Consider the following 26,202-nt stretch of genomic DNA (forward strand, 5'->3'; position numbering starts at 1 on the left):
TTCATGGAGGACTTGGTGGAGTTAAGAGAAAGCAGAGAGAAAGAAGACTAATATAATTAAGGGAATAAAGCAGCTGCCCTAGGAGACTAACAAGGCTGACACTAACTTGGAAAAGAGAAGGCTGAAGGGGGTATATGATCAAAGTGCAAAGATCAGGAAGGCAATGGATAAGGTGAATGATTAACTGTTAATCACCAAATCCCACAACAGAGGGCACTCACTGAAACTAGTCAGAGATTGGTTTAAAACAGAAAAAAGAAAGTGCTTCTTTAAGCTGCAAGTAGCAAAATTCTGGGTTTGTTTCCACTTGAGATTAGTGACGCAGACTGTGCCAACAGATTTGAAGAGAGGTTACACAAGTTTCCTGACAAACAGACACTAAAGAAAAGGTGATGTTGAAGTATACATCACCTCACACAACTGCAGATGCCAGAGAGTACAAGGAGAATGGACACCAGGAACAGCTAGACTTGCATGCAACCCATAAGTAGCAAGGCCTGTTGCTACAGGTTGCAACAGCACGCTGGGCTAGACAGTTTATGAATTTGACGCCATAGGTGATTTTTACATATGGTCTTAAGGAAAAGTAAACAAGTCATCTCCCTGTCATTGACTGCAGGCAGTAGAATCATAGAAACATAGAATCATTTGGGTTGGAAGGGACCACCAAAGATCATCTAGTCCAACCCCCCTGTCACTAGATCAGGTTGCTCAAAGCCCCATCCAACTGGACCTTGACCACTTCCAATGATGGGGCACCCACAACTTCTCTGGGCAAGCTGTTCCAGTGTCTCACCACCCTCATTGTAAAAAATGTCTTCCTTATATCCAACCTAAATCTACGCTCTTTCTGTTTAAAACCATTGCCCCTTGTCCGCTCACTACAGGTCCTGGTAAAAAGTCTTTCTCCATCTTTCTTACAAGCCTCCTTTATATATTGAAAGGCTACAATAAGGTCTCCCTGGAGACCTTACTTACACTTAAGTTACCTAGCATATTTGAGTATTTGTAATTAGAACAGTAGCTCTGTAACTCCTACAAATCCCTCAAAACTGGTGAAGTAACAAATGAAAATTGTTAACCAGAGAAATATATGGCAAGTTTTCCCACTTCAACACAGAAGAAAGAAAATCCCTACTTACTGGAAACATACCTCTACCATTGAAAATCCTGTTGAATACTCCATGACAGGAGGACCATCCACCCTTTCCCCAAAATCCTGAGTGAAACCAACTGCTAAGGCAAAAGTTATGTAAATGTCAGAAAGAAGCGTCAGGCCCTATCAGTTAAGCTACTTAAAATTGCCAGTAGGTTGAAGTGGAAACCAAAGCCTGAAAAAAACCCTTGGATCCATATACATTTCATAAGCAGCCAAGCCTGGAGAAGGACTCCAAGCTCAAGATACACAGCTGCCATCAGAAGTCTCAAAACTAAAAGGTAACACCACTTTACTATATAATTAATTCATCAACTCAGACAGATGTCTAAAGAGATGACTCTTCAAAGAATGATCTTCATGTACTTCATGCTTCAACATCCAGAATAGATTTACTATGAATAATGGAATTAAATATAAATTTGAGCAATGAGGGAGTAGCCAACTACAAGGATAATTCAGTCCAAAGCAGCTCCTGTTGCAAGAACTAAAATGAAGCTGAGCCCCTTGACCAAGAGATGAGACAGAATTTCAGCTGTCCCTCTACCCAGAATACTAAGGAAGCCCTTTACTCTGAGGCATGAGCAGGTTAAGTGCGTTTAAGACGCACAGGGAAGTCTCCCTGCTCTCAGTTAAGTCACAAAAAGATGTAATAGCAGGGAAAGCCCTGCTCAGTCTCATGCTGAAGATCGGCTGGGAAATCAGCAGGACAGAAACAAGGCTTTTTTTGTGACTGCATGATCCAAAAGCATTCAAATGTTGACAGCTTCATCAAACACAAGCAAATATTCATAGAGATCACAAAAGCCGTGCCTGACAAAGACAACCCTACTGGAAAAGCTCTAGAGGTATCTGAATTTACAAAGATGCCAAGGCAGAGTGAGGTACGGAAACTTCTGACCAATACAGTTACACTTTGGTGAAGTTATAAGCAAATGAGACTAAGACTCCATACTTGAGGCTTGTGGCAACATTTAATACATGGTGGGGTAGCGAAACTGAAACTTCAAAGCTAACTCAACCAGCTACCAACGTCATTCTGAGCTTTCCATACTACAGTTTTGTCACCATACGTGGGCAGTAAAAGAGGGTGACTTCGTACCTTAAAAGCTTTGGTAAGTAATTATGTGACCTCAGTATATTCACTCTTGACTGCATGCTGCAACTTGGAAATTAAAATATTAGAAACTCCACAGAACACCACTGCCCGTTCACTGTAAAGACATAAGAGCTCTGACAAAACAGCAGCAAAGAGTGTCTTAAAATCAAACGCTGGAAATCAGTATTTTGGAGATGCATTTCCTCAGACAGCTGTCCTCATATAGCACTAGATTTCTTTTGTACAATACTCGATCTTCAGTGACACGTACTCTTCTCTGCTTGCTCTATGTCTTTCCCATTCTACATCACGTCTTCAACAGATCCATGCTCACCTCATGCATGAGTACTTTCTTTAACCTTCCTGGAACCTGAAAAAGTGTTTCTTGAACATGACTCTGATTGAAAGGTTCAGCTGAGTTCCTGCCCTTGTGTACAGTGGAGAAAGAAATGGTGAGAGGTGGAAACTTCAAAGTACAGAAGTTGACAGTATGGGACACAGCCAACCTGCAACCTTTTCTCAGCTTGCAGCTCAGATTTTCCTCACCCACGCTATCCTCTTCCTCTTTGTCCTCTATTATGGGGACACTAAACCGTTTTTTCACTGCTCTCAACCATACTCTTTAGTTTCACATGTTCACAACCCTTACAAAATAAATATATGTTCCACAAATCTTAACACTCTCCATCCGTAATTCTCACATAGCCCTGTTTTCACTTGTATATCCTTGATACAGAGTGAAGTTCAAAAAGATATAAGCAGACTTAAGTTTAATATTAAAGAAACTGACATGGGTGAAAATATATTTTGTGAGGTTTTTTCCCCTCCAAACAGTTATCTTGCATCAACACACAATGCGCTAAGATGACAAACAGCACAGAAAGGCATTCGCTAGCACATCACAACAGCTCTCCATCATAAGCAAAAGACTACACTGCAAAAGACTAATAAATCCAGTATTACTAGCTAATACAGTCTGGTATATATAATGCACATATGCCTCAACTGGTTGAGGAACAGGAAAGCACAAGAAAACAGCCACTGAAAAACACAATCAGACACCTATCACAAATATTCTCTTTGCGATTTCAAACTCATCATGTACCTCTCTTTCCACCCTAATACAATTTTAGAAACAAGTATGAAATACCTTGGACTTTCAATTAAGTTGTAAGTAAAGTTCTATATTTTCTCAGCTTTCAAGTTTCTTGCCATTAGAAGACATCACCTCACGTTATCAGAAACCAGGTCAAATATTACTCCTGACTACCGAGCTATCTAAACTCTGCTGGTGTGAAAACAGTTTAACTGAGTATTTAAAAACCAATGTTAAAAAAAAAAAAAGATAGTTTTAGAATTGTGTGCAGCATGCTCCAAACAGTGAGTTTAAGAAGAAAACTCTTAGTGCTAACCAAAAGCCCTACACCCCAGAAAGGCAAGGTCTTCATATGTTTTATTTGGATAGTATTTACCTGCTTTCCTTTAATTGCTTTTAACTACTCAGCTTAGAAAGGGCTCTCACACACTTCCGTTGTCTGTTGGATGAAATCAAGTAATAGTAAATGTCTTTCTGACATTACTCTGTAGTCATGGAAATGACATATTTCAAACTCAACATTATGACTCCTGTGTAAGATCAGAGAGAATATGACAACAGACTATGAAAGGAGAGCTTCTGTTTAGCTACACACATGGCAGAAGCAGTCAGCAACTCTTTAAACTGCAGAGCAAGGGACAGATCAATCTGGTATTTGCTTAACTGCTGATAATTTTTGTCAGACCTTCAAGACGCATACATGCTTTTATACCAGGCAAGACTAATTCATTACATACATAGGACTTGACCTATTCCTTAAATCCGTCAAGTGAATGTTCTGACCGTGATCTAACTTTTAATAATAAGCTTCTCGATCAATGACAAAAAAGTTATAGGCTGTACAAAGGTAAAAGTGGCTGATGCTATTTAGCAAACTGTTCACACCTGGCACGATAAAGAGAGTAGATGAAGATCAATTGCCTAATTTTGGAGGTATGTGTTCGTATTTCATTGCTCATCCAAAACCTAAAGAACAAATATTTTAAGGAAGATCTTAAAGTAATAACGAGCTAGTGACCATTAATGAACAATTAATGAGACAATCATCCTTCTTCAACCACAACGCCCTTACTAGTCACAGACACGCTACGCAAGCTTCCTCACAATTCCACTAACGGGCCTTGATCTTGTCTCGCACAACTTACCTTCCAGTATTGGAGAAGAAACCAGTGTTTGCTTCCATTTCAGTTTTTTCTACTTCTGCATTTGCTAGTATGAAAGCTATCGAATTGTGGTTTTGCTCTGTTTACCAGAAACAGGCTAAGGCTACCAGCTTATTTTCAGAGAAGTCATAGGATGGTAACAACTTTTGTTCACAATAAAGAGAGTCATATGCTGAACGCTTCGGCTACATGCTTCTGTTCCTTTATGGGGCCTCCCCAGCCTCCTGCCCATCCACGTCCTTCCAACCCTCCAAACCTCTCTCAGTCTATCAAGTCTTACTTCCTGTTTCCAACCAGACAGCAGACTGCACTGCCCGGCGGTTAGTATTACTTAATGCCAACCAAGTAGTAAAGCAGTAACGTACCACAGTGCCACAAAATTACTCCAAATTTAACCCTGGATTTCTGGACAGGTCAGTATCTGAAAATCATTAGAGTTCATGGGACTCAGAGCAATAGACCACAATACCTTCAACTTTTATGCTTCTATTGCAAGCCTAGTCCTGCTGAACAGTGAATACTAAAAAAAAGAGTTTGCACTGCTACATTTTGTCTCCAGGTTGATATTTCAGCCTCTGAAACTGTACATCATAGCTGACGACAACTACACTTCAGTAGAGTGAGCCTGACAGAACTGACTGAAGGAAGATACCCTCGTCTGCTACATTATTGAGAAGTACTACACTAACTCATGGTCACTTGCTGCTAGATCATCAGAGATACCAAACATTCACAAAACAAAACTCTCAGTGACTCCCACGTTAAACACAGCGAAACAACACATATCAATCACAATTTAACATGAGTTCACATGCGCCTATCTGACTCACGGACACCTTTTCTAGTCCTCAGAGCTATATCAGCAGCCACACATTAAATGGGAGTGGGTAACAGATACATAAACAACCCTAAGCAATAGCCCAGCCGGTCATGTGCTGGCACATACCTGTTATACGCAGGAACACGGGCACCAGGCACCTTACTTCCTGACAGCTCATCACTTTGGACAAATACTTCACATTCCTCTGCCAGTCACAGCCCAAATCAGCCTTGTTTCCTCAGCGCCTCGTTAGAGGTTTGCACCCGCTTGCGAGTCCCAGGCGGCGCCCAGCTGCCCGGCGGGGGCCGAGGAGAGCCCTCTCGCAGTCCCACGGACGTCGGGGGAATGGGGGGGAGGGAAGCAGTACCGGCCCGGCGCTCCCCCCGCCCGCCTACCCGACCTGCCCCAAATTGCAAGCGCCGGCTCGGCGCCACCGGCCACCGCCGCCCCCAGGCCCGGCACGCAGCCGCCCCCGTCCCGCCGCCCGGGCCTCCACCGCCCGCCCCGGCCGCGCAGGCCCCGGCGCGGCCCTTACACGGTGACATGGCCGGAGCCGCGCACCACCACCGGGTCGGGGGAGTACTTGAGGAGCTGCTCCTCCAGCGCCCGCTCCTCGTCCTCCTCCTCCTCGTAGATCTCGTCAAAGTCCGCCATGGCCGGGCCCGGGCGTCCACTAAAAGGAGCCGGGGCGACGCGACGGGGCCGGCCGCTGAGGCCGGCGGGAGGGGGCCGGCGGGGACGCCCCGATGCCGCGGCGGGCGGCGGCGGCGGAGACGGCGGCGGCTCCGGGCGAGGAAGCGCCCGTCACCCTCCGCGGGGGGAGGGGGCGAGGGGCGGGGCAGGAACAACAACAACAACATCCGGCCGCGGGGCCCGCCCCGCCCACCCGCCGCGCAGGGCGGGGCGGGGCGGGGCGGGGCGCGCGCCCCTCCCGCCTCAGCGTGAGGCGGGAGGGGCGCGCGGGCGGCGGTGAGGCGGCGGGGGCGAGCGTTGCCCTCTTGAGGGCCCTGCCTCGCTACGACCCTTAACGGTGCTTTGCGTGGGGTTTTTTTGGTTTGTTTGAGCCGGGTGGTTTCTTTCCCCTCGTTTTAGCCCCATTTTGGGCATCCATGAAAACGACCAAGGGGTTTGGGGGCCTGCTGTTAGCCGAGGGGTTGCCCGTTGGGCCCTCTGCCTTAGTTCAGGGGGATGTGAGGGAAGCGGCCCCTAACCAAGGCCGGCCTGTTCAGATGAAGGCTGGTGCCAAATGTTCGCGTGTCCCTTGGTGCTGTCGGTGTCTGGGTCTGCCATCCCTCCAGGAGCCTTTCAGCCCTCCATGGAAAGCACCACGCCGAGACCGTTGTTTGCATGGAGCGCAGAGCAGGCAAACGATGAAATTGCAGAGGAACGGCCCCTTCTAGGACTATGTATATGAAAGCTAACCAGAAAACCCTAAAAATGAATGGGACTCTTGTTCTCTCTCTGCGGTTTTGGTATTTGTCGTAACCAAAACCTAAAGCAAAGGCTGGAAACTGCCAGTGTGAGCATAATGACCGTAGCAACAGGTAGGCTGTCGGCTGTTGTGACAACAGGAGAAGGCAGTGCTGACATGGGATTTAGCAGTAGCAGAGTGACATTTTAAAAAGGGAGAGCAGATCTTTTTCTATTTGACAGAGTGGACTAGTGGATCATGTACTTGCAGCGGTATTTAATGTATAGATAATGTCAGTTACGGGGTTCAGCCCCAAACGGTCAAGAAACTGGGGCTGAATCTGCTTTTCATGAGTATGAAGAGAATTCTACATTCCCCTTTTCTTTCCTAGCACTTTACTCCGTATATCTTAATTACAATAGCCCCTTTCTTGTATTAGATCATTTTTCCTCTGAAACCTGCAGTTCTTTTTCCCTGTTGGGTTACAGTATATATACTGATCAGCTTATTTTCTGAAAGACTACGTTGCCGCTTAATCTCTATTACTCATAAAGATCCTGGTGGTGTATTTCTCGGGAATAAAGTGTATACAAAGATGTGATAGTGCTTACTGCTCTATGTAAAACCAGGGTAGAATGAGTGTGGTTGTGAGATGGTCCATGACACTGTCTTTGCTGTAAAGGAAAAAAGCAGCATCTTTTACTGTCACACTGGAAAAGTGTGACAGTATTTCTGTCGTGAGCTATTTGTAACAGGTTTCGTTTCCCAGATAACAGAATTCTACAGAATAACAGAGAATTCCCCTGAGTAATAGTTTGCTTTCATACTAGTATGCTTACGTCTGTGTTTTTTTACCTAGTTACTGTTCTTGCATATGTGTTTCACACATAGAAATTGGATTTAGCGGGACTGATTACTCACTACTTCTGTCTAACAGTCCTGAAATTAAGAAAATGGACCAAATTTAACACTGGCAAAAGCAAGAGGAAACCCACTGGTTTCAGTGAAGCTATGCCTCCTTGTGCTAGCTCACTCTACAGATGAATTTGGTAACCTGTTTGTTTCCAGATGACTGTTTCACAGTAGCAGCCGGGTAATCAGAGTTAATGCTGTGCAGCACCATGCTGGAAATCTTGGAAATGACATTGAAGGGGTGGACTTACCTACATCACACTTGAGCCCTTGTAGCAGTGCTGCCCGGGCCAGCTATCCCGTTTGAGGTCCGAGATCCCTGTGCTGCATGGTGTGACAAGCTCGGTTAGCTCACTTGATGGGTTTGAGCTAAGACAAGGAGAAAGAAAGTCCCAGGAACACTCGATTACTTTATTGCATTAGGCATACGTTACTTGCCTAACAAATACCTGTTCCATGGTCTGCTGTCTCCAGCTGTTCAGTATGTGGTAGCCTTTAACAGATGAAGAGCTGTGGCAGATGTTAAGCGAAAGTGCTAAGTCTCTAGGCTGAGATGCCCATGATGTTTCAGCATGTATTCTGTAGCACCTGGTGTGCCCAAAGCGCTGTGACTGACTGCGGTGGTGAGCGCAAGGTACTTCAGCATATCAGTGTCCTTCCGGGACAGGCACTAAACCCGAAGTACACACAGCCAGCAGCCACCTATGAAAAATTCAGTTTAAGTAACATTTTCATCATCTCACATGGGCACTGTTAGAATCTTGTTTTTCAGGCAGAAATTAACTGCCTTGATCTTGAGATTGCTGTGTCTCTCTGTCTCATTGGCGCTGACACCTTCAGTAGCACTGGACCACCCTTAGAGGCAGTAAGTAAACTCCCCGTTTTGTGCAGCTGGCATCCTGCCACACGCTGAAGAAGGTCTTACCATGGGGCCTCTCCTCCGTTTCAAGGAGTGCCACGCGAGTAGTCACTCCTTCTCCCCTGCTGTCACCTCGCTGTCATGCGCCGGCCCCCCCACCAGCCACTCACTCCCGAGTCCGTGCCTTCATATCACAGCGTTTGCTTGTGACTGTTTTGGTGTGTACTCTGACCCAAAATGGTGGGACACCTCTCCTGTTCACAGCGCATTGTCCTTTCTCTGGGAACAGTGAGAGTAATGCCAGGCTCGTACTGACTGCATTTTTAAGCCACTTACTCTCTTTATATCTAAATAAAAGAGGGCAGGCCTAAAGTCCAGCTTGAAGGGCACTGTGCTGTTGTTCCAGGTAGGAGCGCCCTCCCCAGTGAATTGGCTTACTGCACCTAGCAGTTCAGTGGGGGAGAACGGGTGCCACGCACAACGTGCTCTGACCGAGGTACTCGCTGTCCTCAGAGTTGCTCTGCAAGGGCTGCATACTGTAATCTAAAGGGGACTTTAAATCATTGTCACATTTCTTTTTCTGTAGCTCTTTATTCCAGTTCCCTCTCTTTCTCGTTTGCCTCCTGCTTTATTTGTTTTCCTCTCCTTTATCGTTTGTCCCTCTCCTTTTTCTGTGCGTTTCTTTCCCAGTTCCCCTTTTGTCACTGCTTCTTCCCTCTGCTTCCCTCTAACATCTTCTCTGTTGTCACTTGCCTCGTTCCTCCCACAGTCTTTGGCTTGTTTCTCCCTGTCTTTTCCTTTGTTAATTAGTACGTTGTTGGACTCCTGAAGGAAACTTTTTCACGCAACAGGGCATCAAAGAACAAGCAGCAGGTGCAGGAGTAACCTTGTTCTTTGAACTCCTACCACCACTCAACAGCAAAGCAAAGCTGGCAGGAGCAGCTCCTCTTTTTCTTTCCCTGATTAATTAAGAGAAGGGAGGTAGTAAGAAGGAAAACAAGAGTGGGTGGTGATAGCAAGGGAAGAGGGCAAGCAGGGGAGGACAGGAGGGTACAGAAGCCAGAGAGAGGAAGATAGAAATAATAGACTATAACATACATTCATGGACGCCACAAAGGGAGTTTGGCAAAGCTACAGGACTGTAGCAAACCTTCAAGGATGCTCACATCAGGCCGTGCTTCGCTTTTTCTGGCCCGCAACCTCCTCTCACATCAGTCCCTTCCCTTGACACAGAGCGTCTCACTTCTGGGTTGGCTCCTCTGTCCTGCTTAAATGTCCCATTGCTCTCGACAAGCCTGGCTAAAGTGCTACTGATAATGTAAACATTCCTGCTAATGGCATCCGTCACCACCACCCCTTGAGTTTCAACAAAACAAAATAAAACAAAACAAAACCTAAAAGTGAGATTTTTAGTTACGGTATTGCAGGAATGTGGAAAGGCAAAGTCAGGAATGGGTAGGTAGCTACAAATAACACAGCAGAACTTACTGTTAGAGCCACAGGATTGCCTTTGTTTCTCTGGCCAGTTTTGTTGCGTTGTTTTTTGCTGATTGATTATTTTGCAAAATCTCTGTAAAACCACAGGTGAACTAACCAAGGTTTTCTGTGGGAAAAGCAAAGGGAAGTCTTGACAGCAAATCATTACAATAAGTCAGAGTTGTGTTGCTGACTTTATGATGCAGAATTGAGTGAGCTCTTAGAGTAAAAAGAATAGCTCCAATTCACTTTATTTTTGTTAACCTTTTTTCCTTCTGTCAAGCAATTTATTTTGTTTTCCTTTTGGTCCAGCTTCCTATATTGCATTTATATAAGGTTAATGAGGACAGTTCAAAAGATACCTCCATATAGAAAATAATATTTCTGAAAGAGACTCTTTATAAGTCATAAAGTACAGAAGGCATAGATCTCATCTAAAGAGAAAAGCAGATACTTCCTTTTCAGAATTTCCTTAACATATAACAAAATGAAGAATAGAGTCCTTGTAGTTTCAAGTCTGTTAAAACTGTGGATGGGTGCAGTTGGATACTCCTGCTCTCTCAAGGACCACATGACAACACGTTACTGAAGGCAGAATCTCCTAATCCAAAAAGAATTTGTGATACGCTCGACTTAAAGACCTACTTGTGTTCCACATAACCTACAGGCAAGGTAAACTCTTGGCTGTTTTTAGGCATGATATTGGCATTTTTTTCTTGTAGGACTCACGGACATAGGAAATATGTATGGTCACTTGTTTCTTCCCTTCCCATCAATACAAGAATCTAATATAGCAGAAACCTTGCCGTTTTTGTTCAATTAAACAGAAACACACAAAAATTCTCTTTTTCATTTTATGTGAAACGGATGTAGCATTGAAATCGATGGGGGCTTTCAATGGTGCAAGTACAAAAGCATAAAGTCCACTAAAACCAAACATAAAGTCATATAAACGTACAAATGGAACAGCAAATTCTAGGGTTTTAAGACATTCTTAAAATGGCAAATGTACGATACCAAACCTTTCTTCAGAAGATCGCCTTTAAGAACAATGTCTGTTGGAAGTGCTGAAAACAAGTATCAGGGAACACTGTGGGCTGAATCCTCCGCTGTATCTGTTAGAGATACAGGTGCTGTTAGTTGGGTAAAGCTGTGGTCAACTTCTATCCTAAAAAAAAATACAAAACAAACAAAAAAGCCAATGGCAAATGTGGGGCTCTTCTAGCTGCTATTGGAGTGAACAATCGTACCCCCCTGAACATCAGCAGGGATTTTAATTTAATGTCTTTATTTTTCCTTGTTTCTTTGTTTTTCCATCCTTTGATGCCTCATCTTGTAGTTTGTATTTATTTTGAGGACAGTTATTTTTCTCTTGGTAAATATGACTGAATGACTAAGTTGTTTACTCACCATCTTAAAGAAACAGTGAGTGACTACTTAACTACTGCAACTGAACTGCAAATCTCAAAGTCACTATAAAAAGAAGTAGATTTTATATGAAGAAAGTGTTAAAATCAGATTTACTAATCTGTTGTTAAGATAAAATGCCTTCGTGTAACATATTTTAGAGAATTAGACAATGCCTCTGTCCATTTTTGCTTGAGAACAGAAAGTGCCAAAGTTTTTATCCTGCTTAAAGGCAAATACCCTCTGCTATGCCACCCACATGTACCCAGTCTGTTGGAAAACTAGAACTATGTATTCCTTTAGGATTGAGAACATAATTCTTTGCCTGTCAGATTATTCTGACAAATTACATTATAATTACTTCCTCATTAATTACTGTGACAAATGTTGATCTAAAGAGAACAGAGAAGGATGTCTTTCATTTAAAATCATCAAAACATGAACTATTGAGATTTCCTCTGAACACTTCAACGTTCATTAATATTTGGGCATGCTAACATGTTCATTCCTATTGCGTATAAGCAAAGAGAGATTTCTAGCACCTGTCTCTTTCAGATATGACGATTTTATTTCCTTTTGAACATCTTTAAAATAACATCTTTTCTGCTTCTAAGTAGATATTTTTCTCTCTGATAGTATGAGGCATGATCCACAAAGCATGAAAAAAATAGATGCTCTTGTTGTGAGAAGTTGTTTAAAGTGTGACAAAAGCATTTGAGGTGGAATATGCTACATTCCTAGAGCATGAGGTCCTCAAGGAAGGTAAAGAACAAATAACAATTCCAGCCTGTGTGGTAAAGCACGAGAGATGGGAATAATCTGCAACCTGAAAAGACATTTACTTTCCTTTCAAAGCAAGAGAGATATTGGAAAGGAATTGCCTCTCTTCAGGATCCAGTTCCTTCTTTGAGTTCATTTTCGGCTGCTAGCAGTCTCGCCCTAAGCATCGGGTCTGTTGTAGCAGAGTGAAAATCTGTGCTTTATCCCATCACCATACGAATGCTACAGTTTCTTGATGCGTGTGTGAAGAAGGAGCAGAGGAAAGAATTGCACACATTATTCAGAGGCACTTTGTGATCAGATTTGTAAATCTCATTGCAGCTTGGTTAAGACATTGGAGCAGAGTTGTTTTCTGTCCTCAAAGAGACTAGAGTAACAATTCCAACCTGCAGCAGAGAATGAAATCAGTGACGTTTGGGTAACTGATCTGTTTGTACACAATGGACAACTTGTACCAGAATGTCCTTGCGAGCAGGAGAATAACCTGTATAAACTCTTACCCACAAAAGAATGGGGAAGATGCATTAGGTTTCCTTTGCCCAAGGAGTTATTAAAGTGCAATCATATTCAGCAGACTCCTTGCAATTCTGCAAGATCCCTTATGAAGCACTGTTATTTACTGCAAGATGCTGAAAGATAGGAGACTTTGGGTCAAATCCCAGTTCCGCAACTATCTTGCTCTGGGACCTTGGACAAAATTGATTGTTTGAATCTGTACACCTTTCCCATAGTGGGTGAATTACTGGCAGGACTCTCACTGATTGGGAAGCTCCCAGGGTTTTTCCCACTGGGTGATACCTTAACGTACAAGTGTTGCTTCTATGTATGCATCTAGGAAGTGTGATCATGGCTTTTATTTTTATTTCTTTGGTACCATTGAAAGACCTTTTGTAGCTCTGGAGAATGAGCTGACCTCTTTTGTTCCCCTAGCCTGAAAAAGGTCATATTTTGTTTAACTAACCTTTGAAAACACCAGGCCAAATTCTATTCCCACTGCACCATTCAGAATAGCTGCAGAGTAACTCTGTCTTATGGCTCTGTAACTGAGAGTAGTATTTTACCCAAACCTTTCCGTCTTCTGACTTGTAACAAGTCTGTCTCAGTATGTCTGAGAGTGCAGACAGTCATACCTTTTATACACTGTAGTGTTAATTGTATTGTAGACGTATAGGTGTTTTAATAGGAATATTAGTTCTTTGGCTCAGCTGCAGTGTAGCAGAGAGAACCCGGACTGCTAAAGTGGAGATACTTGAGTCTAAGCTGCTCTTCAAGCATTGGATTCTTTTTTGGCTGATGTTTTTTCATCTGGTCAATGTATAAAAGTAATTATATTTTGTTTGCACTTTAAAATTGTGGCTTATACCTTCCTGGTCACATCTTCTGGCAGTTTAGGTTCCAATACTTCTTCCTTCTTCAGAAGCTTCATGATGGTTGGGTTTTTTTTTTATTTCAATGTCTTTCCTTTTCACTAGAATAGTGCTCTGAACCTTACAAACTAATTTTCAGGACTTCTGTCATTCTTTTTCCATTCGATTTTGGCATAGCCTCAACACTATAGCAGACTAAATAAGCTTTGAACTAATGTACTTACACAAGAACATAAAATATGTGAAATTACTTTGTTTCTATGATTTTTCAAAGAGAGCTTCGAATACAAGCTTGGACAATGTATTCATTATAAATAAGAAGAGGCAGGTTATGCAAAACTTTCTGATATTGTCTTAACAAAATTGTTCATTTTGGTTCCATTTTGACACGCTCATATTGTGTGCTTCTTTAATATGTTACTTTCTTCCTAGCAAAGCAAGAGGCAGGGTGTCTGTAGCCTGTGTTTCACTGAGACTCCGCTTCCTGAAACTTTTGGGTTTGTTCCTGTATTTTAAATTGAGGATACAAATACATCTAAAAGGATGAAACCGAAAAAGGGCTGCTTCCAGCCACAGGCAGTAGAGATTTGTTTTCACATAACAGCTGCTTGGACAAAGCTAAGACTATATTGTGAAAAGGGAGCTAAAGAAATGAGACGATAGGTTTATTTTTTGTAGAGGTTTCCAGATCGTATCAAAATCAGACCAATGTTTATTCTGACATCTGAAAAAAACACACTGTTTTGGCACACGAAAGTGTCTTCCTTTGTCTTAACAGCAAATGTAAAAAGGAAAAAAAACCCAAAAACAGTTCCTATTGGAGCAGAGGCGGTATCCAGAACACTAATCAGGCAATGGACACGGATGGTACAGGATAGAGGACAGGGAAGATGCAGTAGAGTGCTGCTTCCAGCCATGCTCTAGCTGCTCTGTGGACCTTAGTTTCTAGGAATACCAATCCAGCATCTTTCTTAGAAAACACATTCCCTCAAATAATCAACAACTTAAAATTAAGTCAGTACTGTGTCAAAATGGATATTAATCAGTCTTTGTGTGTGTCTTCACTCCAGAAAAAAATCCCGTAACTTCAGGAACTATTACACAACAGTCAGAAGTGTGTCAAGTTCTCTCTTAAAACTACTTCCATTTCATATTCCCCCTGGTAAATCCCACAATGAGTTTCAGAGCTTCATGGGCTGCATCAAAAGCAGCGTGGCCAGCAGGTCGAGGGAGGGGATTCTGCCCCTCTACTCTGCTCTGCTGAGACCCCACCTGGAGTACTGCGTCCAGCTCCAGAGCCCTCAGCATAAGAAAGACACGGACCTGTTGGAGTGGGTCCAGAAGAGGGCCACAAAAATGATCAGGGGGATGGAACACCTCTCCTCTGAAGAAAGGCTGAGAGAGTTGGGGTTGTTCAGCCTAGAGAAGAGAAGGCTTCGGGGAGACCTTATTGCAGCCTATCAGTACTTCAAGGGGGCTTATAAAAAGATGGCGGCAAACTTTTGAGCAGGGCCTGTTGTGACAGGACAAGGGGGAATGGCTTTAAACTAAAGGGGGATAGATTTAGACTAGAAGACTAGATAGAAGGAAGAAATGTTTTACGCTGAGGGTGGTGACACACTGGCACAGGTTGTCCAGAGAGGTGGTGGATGCCCCATTGCTGGAAACATTCAAGGTCAGGCTGGACGGGGCTCTGAGCAACCTGATCTAGTTGAAGATGTCCCTGCTTATTGCAAGGGGGTTGGACTAGATGACCTTTAAAGGTCCCTTCCAACCCAAACTATTATATGATTCTGTGATTCTATTTCTCTCATACTTAGAAGCTTTTTTTTTTTTATTTCCAGGCTAAATTTCTACATGGCCAGAGTCTATCCATCTGTTCTTGTGGTGATACTCTTCTTTAGATGGAATAGCTCTTCTCTCTTGTGGATATTTACCTCACTGATACAAGCAACAGTCATGTCTCCTCTCTTTGATTCTTCTCTTCTCATGAAGGTCCATGTTCCTCTAATACTATACTCCCAAAACTATTCTCTGGACTTGCTCTGATTTAGTCTTTTCTGAGATGGACATGGAAAGCTGTCTTCTCTCCCAGACAAGGTTTCCCCATGCACGGTGGCTTTAGTATTTCCATCTCCTTAGTGGAAGGGCCTTGCCTGTTATGCTCTGTGATACCTGTCGCCTGACCATGCCACAGTGATGCTTCGTGAACATGGATAATGTGCCCAGGTGCCTCAGTCACAATGTCATGTTCAGCTCCTAGCTCATATTGGCTTTGTCATTGCACTTCTATTACTCCTCTTCTCAGAGAATCCACTTCTTCCAGTATGGCACTCCAGTCTCCGCAGATACTGACTTCACCTCTCTCCTATGAATAGTGAAAAGTTCTATTGGCTGTGCCAAGAAAAAAAATTAAACTAAGTAATTCAACTGCTTCTGAGACTTATCTTTGAGGAACTCCGTCATTAACTGTATTCCCCTCTGCTTCCTGAGTCTGCAGGAGTACTGTCATCTCTCCTTCAGGTAGTTCCTTCATCACTCTACGGTTCTTGATCTATCCCACATCCATACATTCATTGCAGGAAAGAGGAAAGAAACTATAACCATTTTATTTGTTTAGGCTGGATGAAGTGAACTCAAAATTCATACAATTTTCAGACTGTGAAGCGGGTAGTTCCTATAATATGATGATATGCTTGATGACCTCTTCATTTTTCTCACAAGCAGCATTTAATGTCCATTCCCGTTAATCTGGCTAAAAAAAAGTGACATTTCCTCTGGAAGCAAATTCAAAAGACTGCTTTTCGGTCACTGTCAAGCAGAATGCTTCAACCTAAGCCTGACCCCTAAGGATCGAAAAGCACCAGGGTTGAATTTCAAGGATAGAAAAGGAATAGGATGTTTAGTATTACACAGAACCTCATGTTCTTTGCTGGATTGGGGCCTGTATTACTACAAAGCGTCACTCTTGTATTGATTTGTGATACATCAATGTAAAACCAAAACTGGTCATGGTTGGCATGTTCCAGAGTCCACAGCAGCATTTTGAATCCTTGTTCTGAATCACATGAGCTTGGGGTTTCAGCTCCATCTCCCACCATAAACCTCCACTGAGTCTGTTGCAGGGGTTTAGCTTTATCCCCTTGAAAGATACACCATCACAGCTTTCCCTCATACACGTCGTCTGTAGCAGCTAACAATTTTAGCTGCTAGAGCTCTAAACAAAGGTCGTTAATGAAACCAGGGCCCCGACTGCCTAGAGTGTCTGGCCTGATGTTGCCCCATACCTGAAGAGTACCAGGGACATGGCAAAGCCAGGCTCAGCGAAATACCAGACAAGACTGCGGATAACAATAATCTCACTGGGCATTTCCTTCTCTGGCTCCTCCACACGATCTCTTGTAGGAGGACAGTGCAGAAACACCGTTGAGGATTTCACTATGGCGAGAAGGCGCAAACAAGAAGCTTCCTTTGCATCCAGACACTGAAGGGAACCCATCAACGAGCTAACACTCTTTTTAAGAGGGCTGAAGAGGGAGAGAATTAAGGCTTACACCCACGTATTTAAGTACAGACCTGATTGACTTAGGAAGAACCTCACAAAGTGAATAATGAAAGTTCCCACTCCAAATAAAAAAGGGTAGCAGAATAAGGCCTGCTGGTTGGTCATTACATTACAGACAGTTATCATGGTAGACCTGCAGGTGAAGGTAGAAGACACAGAGTCAGGCCGTGAGGGGAGAGAGTGGGCTGAAGGCTGCTGCTGGGGCTTTTTTGAAGCACTCACTCAAACGCGAGTGATCACAGCCGCCCTGAAGGACTCGCGTAGAAATTTGCTTCTAATCGGGTGAAAAAAAACTTGGTGAAAAGCACCAACAACGCGAAGCGGGAGCAGCGTCGTCTCTCCAAAGGCTGCGAGGGGGTGAAGGAGGGGGCAGGTTTCTCCCCAGCAAGAAGCGGCCGCTCACGCTCCGGCAGGACCCGGGGCTGCCGCGCCGGAGCTCCGCGCCCCGCCGCCTGACGGCACCTCCGCTCCGCCGGTGGCAGACGCGGCGGGGCGCGGGCGGGCGCTGGGGCAAGAGGGGCTCGGCGGTCCCGGGGGAGGGGAGCCAGGGGCCCGTCCTTCCTCTGTGCGGGGGGGCTCCGCAGGTCTCTCAGCCAAACCCCCCATTTCCTCGGAAACGGCCCGATTTCCCGGGGGGGGGGGGCTGCCTTGCCGAGTCGAGGTGGGGTAATTTATGACCGGGGATGGGGGCAAAGGAAATCTCCCACGGAAGGGAAGGGCACCGGGGGGCTGCATCTGCGGGGAAGGGGGAGAAGCAGGCTCCTCCCTCCTCAGCCCGCAGTCAGCCCGCAAACCCTTGGGTAAGCCCACTAGCCGCTGCCGGGCTGGGAGCAGGTCTCCGGGGAGAGGCTCCGCGCCTCTGCCCGCCGGGACCGAGGAGGGAAATGCGGGTGCCCGGAGATGGGCAGAGTTGGGGGGGTGGTGGGGTCTCGGCCTCGGCTCTGCCCTGTCCCCCCGGGCAGCGAGGGGCTGGGCAGGCGGCTCTGCGCGCTCCCATCGCCAGGGCACGGCTCCCATCGCCAGGGCACGGCTCCCATCCCCGGCGTGGCGGTCGCCGGCCCCTGCAATGAGATTCTTTGAAATCCAGAAAAGCGAGTTTTAATGTTACATCCTTATCTTTGGAGGAGCGCGGTTTTCTTGCCGCGGCGACGTCGCTTGTTAAACAATCAGCGGCTGAGCCCCTGAAAAGAGAGGCATTGCACCCTTCTTGCTGAATGCACTTCTTAGTGCATATAACGCCAGGGCCTTTTGATGTCTCACAATGCGTGTTACGCCCAAAGATTGTCTCTTTGGACAGATCTACAACGCTTGGCTTCATGTTTGGAAGTTAAATGGACAGCGAGGTTGTTGAAACTCCCACGCTTTAAGCTAGCGCAGACACTCGGTACATTCGCCCGTTACTTTCCGTGAGTGAAAGAGGCAGGGGTGGAGGGAAGGGGCTGCTGGTTTAATCCGTGCTCCGAGGCAAAGGGGGGGAAAAGCAACCCAGCCCAAACTTTTCCCCTCTTTTCTTTTCTTTACTTTGTTCCTTGGCAGCCTTAAAATAAGAGCTATGTGCAAAGCGTGCGCCCTGCGTAGGTAGCTTGTGTCTCGAAGTCGCTGGCAATGTTGCCGCTCCATGAAATCAAAATTTATGATTATTCAAATGTTGGGGACTGTGAAAAGAGAGGAAGAAAGAGAGAAAATTAATATTGCAGCTGTTCTTCTGATTAATGAGAGATAATTGCTCATGAAAAGTCACCCCTGTGGCATTTTGTTGTCTCCTGGATCTTTGTTCTTTTCCACTATTATTGAGGACTTTCTTGAAGACTAAGCGGTTCTTTTCAATTTTTGGTATTCAGAAAGTGTTGCTTGGTTACAGATAATGGAGAAATCTCGGGCTATATTGGGTAAGATGTGCCACAGACAGCAATATCACAATGCCACTTTCAGAAAAGGATGGATACAAGTTAACGATGCGCTTTCAATAAAACATTAATAGACTTGTTCACGCTTTTATAATGACCTCCTTAATGGGAGCTGGGGGCAAGTCCTGTCTTTTGCTTGCTTTCGCTTCACAAAACCCGGCTTCGAGATCGCCGATCGCTTTGGAAACTAATAGGAAATCAATGCTAGATTAGCGAATAAATGCGATTATAGCGCAGGAGCCCGCGGCCCCTCGCTCACCCACGCGCGGCTTTAGTTTGAGGGGGGCTTTCCCTGACCCAGCCCGGGGCGCATCCTGCCCAGCGCCACCGCATGTCACCCCGGCGTGACGTTTGCCACCACGGCCGCTCTGCAGAGGTTGTTTTGGGTTTTGTTTTGTTTTGTTTTGGGTTTTTTTTTTTCGCTGGTCGAAACGTGTCCCCGGGCTGCGGCGCTTTCCACGGAGGCAGCTCCTCCCGTGAACTCAGCGGAGATGCGCGCCTGAAAGCCGGCGCTTTCTCCGGGCGGGCATGGCTTTTTCTTCTGCCGGGAGCTGCGGGGGGTGGGGGAGGGAAGGGAAAGAGTTGCTTTTGTCATTTAAGCCGTGAATCTCTTCTACATAAAGGTGTTAGAGACATCTGGAAGAAAGGAGGGACCAGCACCCAGTCCTGCGCTCGGCGGACCAGGGGAGCGGCTCTGATGTTCTTTTTGAACTGCTCCACTTTCAAAAGGGGGCAATTTCGTTACATTCTCATTTGTTACACTGTCTTGAACTAAAGGCAGACAAAGCTATACTCTGTCACCCCGAGCAGAATGAAGGGAATCAAAGGATTTTCCCTTAAAAGGACTAATTTTCTCCTTGAATTATGAAAGTAATGGCTAGGTAACAGCCTGTGCTCTGTACCCAACTGCTTAATACCTTCTAAATCCTTCCACGTGGCTCTCCCAGTCGTAGCAATTAGAGCTCATTATAGGCTCATAAGAGCTCTCATTTCGGGGATTACTTAATGGACAATGAAATTTTATCGGACAGAATTATTGAAAAATAAAATTGTAACGAGGCCGATGTGATGTGGGCGCACGCCTTACATCATTCCGCCTGGTTTGGGATATCTTTGCTTTCAAATGACTCCTTTTCTTGCTCTGGCTTTCAGGGGTGTTTTTTTCCCTCCTCTCTTTTATCACTGCACTTGGTTTATTATAACAATTACAAACTGCAATTTTGATCCGACTCTTGCTCTGTCTGCCTTCCCTTACGACAGCCCCCTCCCCAGATCCGCTCTATCACTGCACACAGTTTTTTCCACTGAGGTCGATGGGGTTTTTTTTTATTATTCTTTTCCAGAATGCCTCTCGTAAAGGGGAAAAAAAAAAAAAAAAAAAAGAAAACGCAGAGATTAATTCAAATCTCCGCCAGATGAACTGTGTTTTAGACGGGGAGAGCCGGGCAAAATCCCACGCCTGTGCACTGTGACCGTGATTAAAATCTCACCGGCCCCACCGGAGCTCAAGAGGCAGAGCCCCCGGGAGGGGCACCCGTCGCATCCCGGGGGCCGCGGTCCCCAGCGCCTCGGCGGCCGGAGGCCTCGGCGGCGGGGCGGGCAGCCGTCCCGGACGCGGCCGCTGCCCGGGGCTCCGGGGCCTGGCGACTCCGGGGCCTCGGCTGAGCCCTCGGCAGCAGTTTGGGGAAAAGTAGGTGAGGTCGGAGCCGACCCGCCTAAACCCCGCGAGTCCCTAATTGTTGTCACAAGACGCGGGATTAGCGCATTGCTGGAATAGCTGTCTGTTTACACTCCGGAGCCCCGCCGGCCGGTAAACACTTTCTAATTGAATTCTAATCACATTCAGATAGCTCCATAACCAGCCTCAGCTGCAATTCATAAAACTTTAATTGCCGTCCATAAATCCTCAGATCGCCGAGTACGGAGTGTCCCTAAAAACACTGTTGCGTTGTGCCCGCTTAGGGCCGTCGGGGAGGTGGCGGGGGAGAAGGGGAAGGCGAATGGGGCCGGGGTCCAGCGTCCAGCCGGCCCTTGCTCGGGGGGGGGGTCCTGCCCGGCGGCGCTGCCCGCGGCAGGTTGGGGATGAGGACGGGACAGCAGCGCGAGACCTGGCCCCTCTCTTAACAAGGCTCGAGTCGCACCGCTGAGCCTCGCTGGTCCCGGGGGCGAGGAAATGCCGTCTCCATCAGAAGGCGGGCAGCAGTTTTATTTTGCTGGGTTTTAGCAGCAGGAGAGTGGGTGTGCGGGAGGGCTTGTAGGATGTCCGCGTCCCGGTCCGGCCCTTGTGCGCGATAACCGCCTCTGAACACGTTACGGCTATTGATTCACTCCCTAGCCTCTTCTCAGCCTCTGGTAATCAGGCATAGTTTGTGTTTTCTGCTTTAGAGCACAGTTGTCACTTCCCTTTCCCGAGTCAAGTGGGATGGGATCCGTGGACGGTTTTAAACGCCGCTTCGCATCTGCCAAACAAGAATGCGATCGCCCTTCCATTAACGATAAGTCTCGTCTTAAACTCCCATAAAACAGTGGGAAAGTCGTGTGATATGCTGCGAATACCTTGGCTTTTTAATGCAATCTGAAATGCTCCGGAGCCACCGACCGTATTTAGCTGTTTATCCAATTTTACTTTGAATGATTGCTTCAGCAAACTTGGTGGAGATCAAAGAATCCCCCCCCGACATGTTCGCCTTTCATTAGCGCTGCGCGCCGCAATCCTGAAGCGGTCGGGGAAGTTCACTTGGAAGTTTTCCGTTTTGACACCGTTTGGCTGAGAAGTGTCCAGATATTTGAAGGCTTTGTCCGTTGGAGTAATTGCCAATTTGGCAAGATTCACTCGGGGTGAAAAGGGCGAGGAAAAAAGAAAAAAACAACCCACCCGACATGCGTATGTACGCACAGACACACACAAGCGCGATCCCTAACTTATCTATGCCTCTATCTGTGACCCTGGCTCCTCTGGTGCGGAAAGGGTCTCCTGGAGGACTCCTGCTGCAGGGAGTGGACCGGACCGGGGCAAGGTGTCGGCCCCACGCCTCCGTGGGAGTCGCGGCCCCACGAATGATACTTTACCCCGGGGGGATCGGCGTTGACCTGCTTGTTTCAGCGCATCACCTGCTCCCTTCTCTCCTTCCCTTCCTGCGGGGAAAGGAGCGTGCTCCTCGGGGAAAACCCCCGAGCAGAAATTCCCTCCGACTGATTTTACCCCCCCCGGGTGTGTTGACAGGGGGATGTGCCTGCGAGCGCGACGTGTGACGGGGCCGCGGCGCAGCCCGGGGCAGCCGCCCCCTCCCCGGCTTCCCCGCTCCTATAATTTATCTGAGGCGGAGAAGAAGGACTGAAGTCATCGGGCAGCGAGCGAGCACGCACAATTTGGGCCACCTCCCCGCTTTGCTCCCCCCCCCCCCCCCCCCCCGCCCCTCCGGCAGCCTCTCCTGCCCGCCTGGGAAGCCGGGGAGATTTAGATCTGCGAGGCTTTCAGCCATCACGTGTTTAAATAGTTGATATAAAACCCCGGCGCAGGGGATCCAGGCGGGGGGACTTTAAGACCAGCCCTCTCCAGGGACCCTTTTGTTCAGCTCTCAAACATAAGCACCTTCTCGCCTCGCCAGGACTTCAGTGGCAACTTGGCCAAGCAGGAAAAACCCGACTTTGGGAGAGCCGCCCTCGGCTTCGGCAGCCCTCCGAAATGTCCCGCTCTTTCTATGTCGACTCCTTAATCATCAAAGACTCCTCGAGGCCGGCTCCGTCCCTGCCTGAGCATCACCACGGCCAGGACTTCTTCATCCCTCTCAGCATGCCTTCCCCCCTCGTCATGTCGGTGTCGGGCCCGGGCTGCCCGTCCCGCAAGAGCGGCGCTTTCTGCGTCTGCCCGCTCTGTGTCACCTCGCACCTGCACTCCTCCCGCGGCGGCGGCGGCGGCGGCGGCGGCGGGGCCATCCCCCTGCTCAAGAGCCAGTTCCCCGCCGCCGCCGGCGAGGCCCAGTGCTGCCCGCGGGCCGGCCACGCTCACCACCCGCCGCAGCACCCGCCGCCCGCCGCCTCCGTGCCCGCCGCCGCCGCCGCCGCCGCCCTGGGGCACCCGGCGCATCACCCACCTGCCTGCGCCGCCACCACCTACAGCGTCAGCGACCCCCGGAGGTTTCACTGCCTCGGCATGGGTAGGAGCCCTGCGGCCGCCGGGGAGGGGGGGGGCAGCGGGAGAAGGGGTTCCCCCGAGGGTGCCCGAGGGGGAGCGACTGCCCCGGGGGGCAAAGCTGCGGGGGAATGTCTTTTCTCTCTTTCTTTCTCTCTCCCCCCGCCCCTTTCCTTTCCCCCGTCCCACTGAAGTTCTTGCTTCTTTCCCGTCCAGGAGGGTCCGATTCCAGCCAAATTCAAAACGGGAAAAGAATGAGGACAGCTTTCACCAGCACCCAGCTCTTGGAGCTGGAGAGGGAATTCTCCTCCAACATGTACCTGTCCCGGCTGCGGAGGATCGAGATAGCCACCTACCTGAACCTGTCCGAGAAGCAAGTGAAAATCTGGTTCCAAAACAGGAGGGTGAAGCACAAGAAAGAAGGCAAAGGCACCCAGCGAAACTCGCACGGGGGCTGCAAGTGCAGCACCGGCCAGGGGCATTACCCTAGGTCGGAGGACGAAGAGTCTCTGTCCCCCTCATCGGCGACCGAGGATAAAGAGATCTCCCCGTTATGAGCCCGGCCCGGAGCTCCGCTCCCGCCGCCGGGTTCCAGCCCGGAGCGGGGCGGCGGCACGGCGGCTCACCTGGCACCGCTGCCCCGGGGACAGCAGCCCGCCGACCTGCACCGGGCTGGCCCTCGCCGGCCGGGAGGTTCATTTTCATCCCTTCGCAGTAATAGAGAGAGATATATAAACATATTTTTGGAATGTAAATGTTTTAGTCGTGAGAGTTCAACTAAAACGTTATTTATGTAACCCCAGGAGCGGGCACCTGCTCTTCCTAACATGTAACACGGGACTGGACTCGCACGGCCCGGGGTGCCGCCCCCCGCCTTCCCCCCAGGCAGTTTAAAGGAAAAAACCCACATATTTGGAACCGAAAGACGAGACATTAAAAAACTGAAAAGCAAACAAAAACCTGTAGGGCTGGGAACCTCCTGGACGGACTTCTTAACAAAAATAAGGAAAGAAATAAAGATAAGTCGTTTGGCTTTGGGACGGCGGTTTGTTTGTGAATAGTTTTATATAAAATTTATATTTATATTTATTTAAATAAATGAGATCAGACGAGAATTTAATGTTTTTTTCTCTCCCCCCTCTCCCCCCCAAGTGCCAGCCCGGTCCAAGCAGCGAAGGTGGACTGGCTGGCTCAGGGTGCGTTTCTTCGCAGTCCTTTGTACGGTGAAAGCATTGGTGTGTATGTGTCAGACCTCCGTAAAGACTAGAAATAAATGCCATCGGCTACTAACCCGAATATGTTTTCTGTTCCCCTGTGACTCGGGCCGGCTGGGGGGCGGAGGAGGGTGGGAGACCCCGCTCCGGCCGAGCGGAATGCAAATGAAGGCGCTTTTCTAAGCCGAGCAGCTTTGTGTTACTTTACAACCGGAGCCAGCGCACGCCCTCGCTGCGGCTGACAGCTTTCTCCCGTCTGCTCGCCCGGCGGCACCGCGCCGGGGACACCCGGCTGCCGCTGGCCCGGGGCCGCCGCTCCCGACAGCGGGGCCGGGCGAGGGGCTGCGCGCCCGGGCACCCCGCGCCGCGCCGGGGCGATGCTGCCCGGCACGGCTGCCCCGGCTGGCACCACCCGGCTCTTCCCCCACCAAGGGGGCCGCCTGGGCTCATCGGCCCTTCGCCAGGCTGAAACTCCGCTTATGTTATCCCGGGATGGTGTTAATCAGAAATCAGGGACATTTTTATTGGGTTTTTTTCCCTCAGGCGCCGGGACAGTACCCAGTCTTTTCGGTGCTGGTTTCATTCAGGTGCCTTGGCCGGGCTCGGGAGCAGATCCGAGAGCAAACGTACCCGTGGGGTCAGGCTAAGACGGCGTTGAAGTGCTCCAGGTTGAAGCCCACGCTGGGCAGTGCCTGGCCACGGGCCCATCCTGCCCCTGCCTTGGGCAGTCTGTCCTGAGCTCCTTGCAGGGGTCTGATGCAAAGTGGGATGGAGATGGAGCTGGTCAGTCCCAAATGAGCCTCTTTATAACTTTTTTCCTAGTTCCTGCAGTCCTGGCAGACACCATATGAGCAGATCAGAAAGTGCCTTTTGCACACTATGTTATTCCCCACTCGCACCTTTTCCTTGGGTGGGTTTCCCACTAACCCAACCTAGACTTTTGACTTCAGCCTCCAAAACTATTGCAAGACCTTTTTGGTAAATAATTCCCTGAACAATCCCTACATTTCTCGTGTTTGACCCCTAACCTCGGAGCTTCAGCTCAGAAGTATGTCTCCAATTTCACTTGCCTGCTCTGCTTCTAATCAGAGAACAAGTAACAAGCCGGCTTGGGGTTTCTGTTGCAATGTGAATAACCCAGACACGCTGGATGCTGGAGAGAGATGCAGCCCCAGCACGGTGACGCTCTCACTGCTTGCTCGTCTTGGAGGAGAGGTCAGGTGCATGGGCAGGTCTGGGGTAGGATGGAGAGGGCCTGGTGTGGGCACTGCCCCACAGCCTGGACTAGCTGCAGGGCTCGGGGCAGAGGCAGTGCCCAGCACACCTGCAGTGTAACAGGAGGCGAAAGGAAAGGCAGGACCGAAGTTTTTAGCCTGGACTTGGAAGACAAATACAAAATCTCACTCTTTCATATCGCAAGCATTTCACTGCCTCAGCTGGCGGCCTGTACAGAGGCCAGCAGCCCACAGCCCAGCTGAGCGGGTGGGGATGTTGTTTACCCAAGTGGCAGTCCCCTCACTTGCCAGGCTGGGGACACCAGAGGGCCAAAGGCTTGCGGGCCTTGTGACTTCCTCCCAGGGGACCTCATGGAGGGCGTGGCTGAGGGGGCTGCCTTCTCTTACCCTAAAATCTGCTGAGGTGGGCTCTGGAAACTTGTTCCTCTGCTTCAGTTCACCTGTGTCGCACTTGCTCCTATAATCCCATCGAGTCTTTTCCAACCTAGAAGCTCTGGGAGGAGGTGTTAGCACCACAGAAAGTCCTGCTCACTCTCTCTCGGCAGTGTCATCGCAGTCCTGTAATGGAGGGGTGTGTGTCAACAGGCCTGCAGCAGCCTGGGA

The 26,202-nt window shown here is 48.0% G+C and overlaps 2 protein-coding genes across 4 annotated transcripts in view; one reads left to right on the forward strand and one right to left on the reverse strand.

Annotated features, from left to right (window-relative positions):
* Positions 1-6,068, reverse strand: part of CHIC2 (cysteine rich hydrophobic domain 2) — a 29,525-nt gene extending 23,457 nt beyond the window's left edge. For 2 of the 3 annotated variants that reach the window (XM_076336259.1, XM_076336262.1), the window contains exon 1: positions 5,870-6,068. In XM_076336259.1, the coding sequence (XP_076192374.1) occupies positions 5,870-5,988 (119 nt within the window). In that variant the 5' untranslated portion in view covers positions 5,989-6,068. The remainder of the gene's footprint in view (positions 1-5,869) is intronic. The other variant, XM_076336260.1, reaches the window with a different exon arrangement.
* A 16,635-nt stretch (positions 6,069-22,703) lies between these two features.
* Positions 22,704-23,707, forward strand: GSX2 (GS homeobox 2). The gene is made up of 2 exons (XM_076337600.1): positions 22,704-23,175; positions 23,367-23,707. The coding sequence occupies exons 1-2, from the start codon at positions 22,704-22,706 to the stop codon at positions 23,705-23,707; spliced, it is 813 nt and encodes a 270-aa protein (XP_076193715.1).
* Positions 23,708-26,202: the final 2,495 nt, after the last annotated feature.

This window comes from Aptenodytes patagonicus, chromosome 4, assembly GCF_965638725.1.
Source record: "Aptenodytes patagonicus chromosome 4, bAptPat1.pri.cur, whole genome shotgun sequence".
Classification (NCBI taxonomy): domain Eukaryota; kingdom Metazoa; phylum Chordata; class Aves; order Sphenisciformes; family Spheniscidae; genus Aptenodytes; species Aptenodytes patagonicus.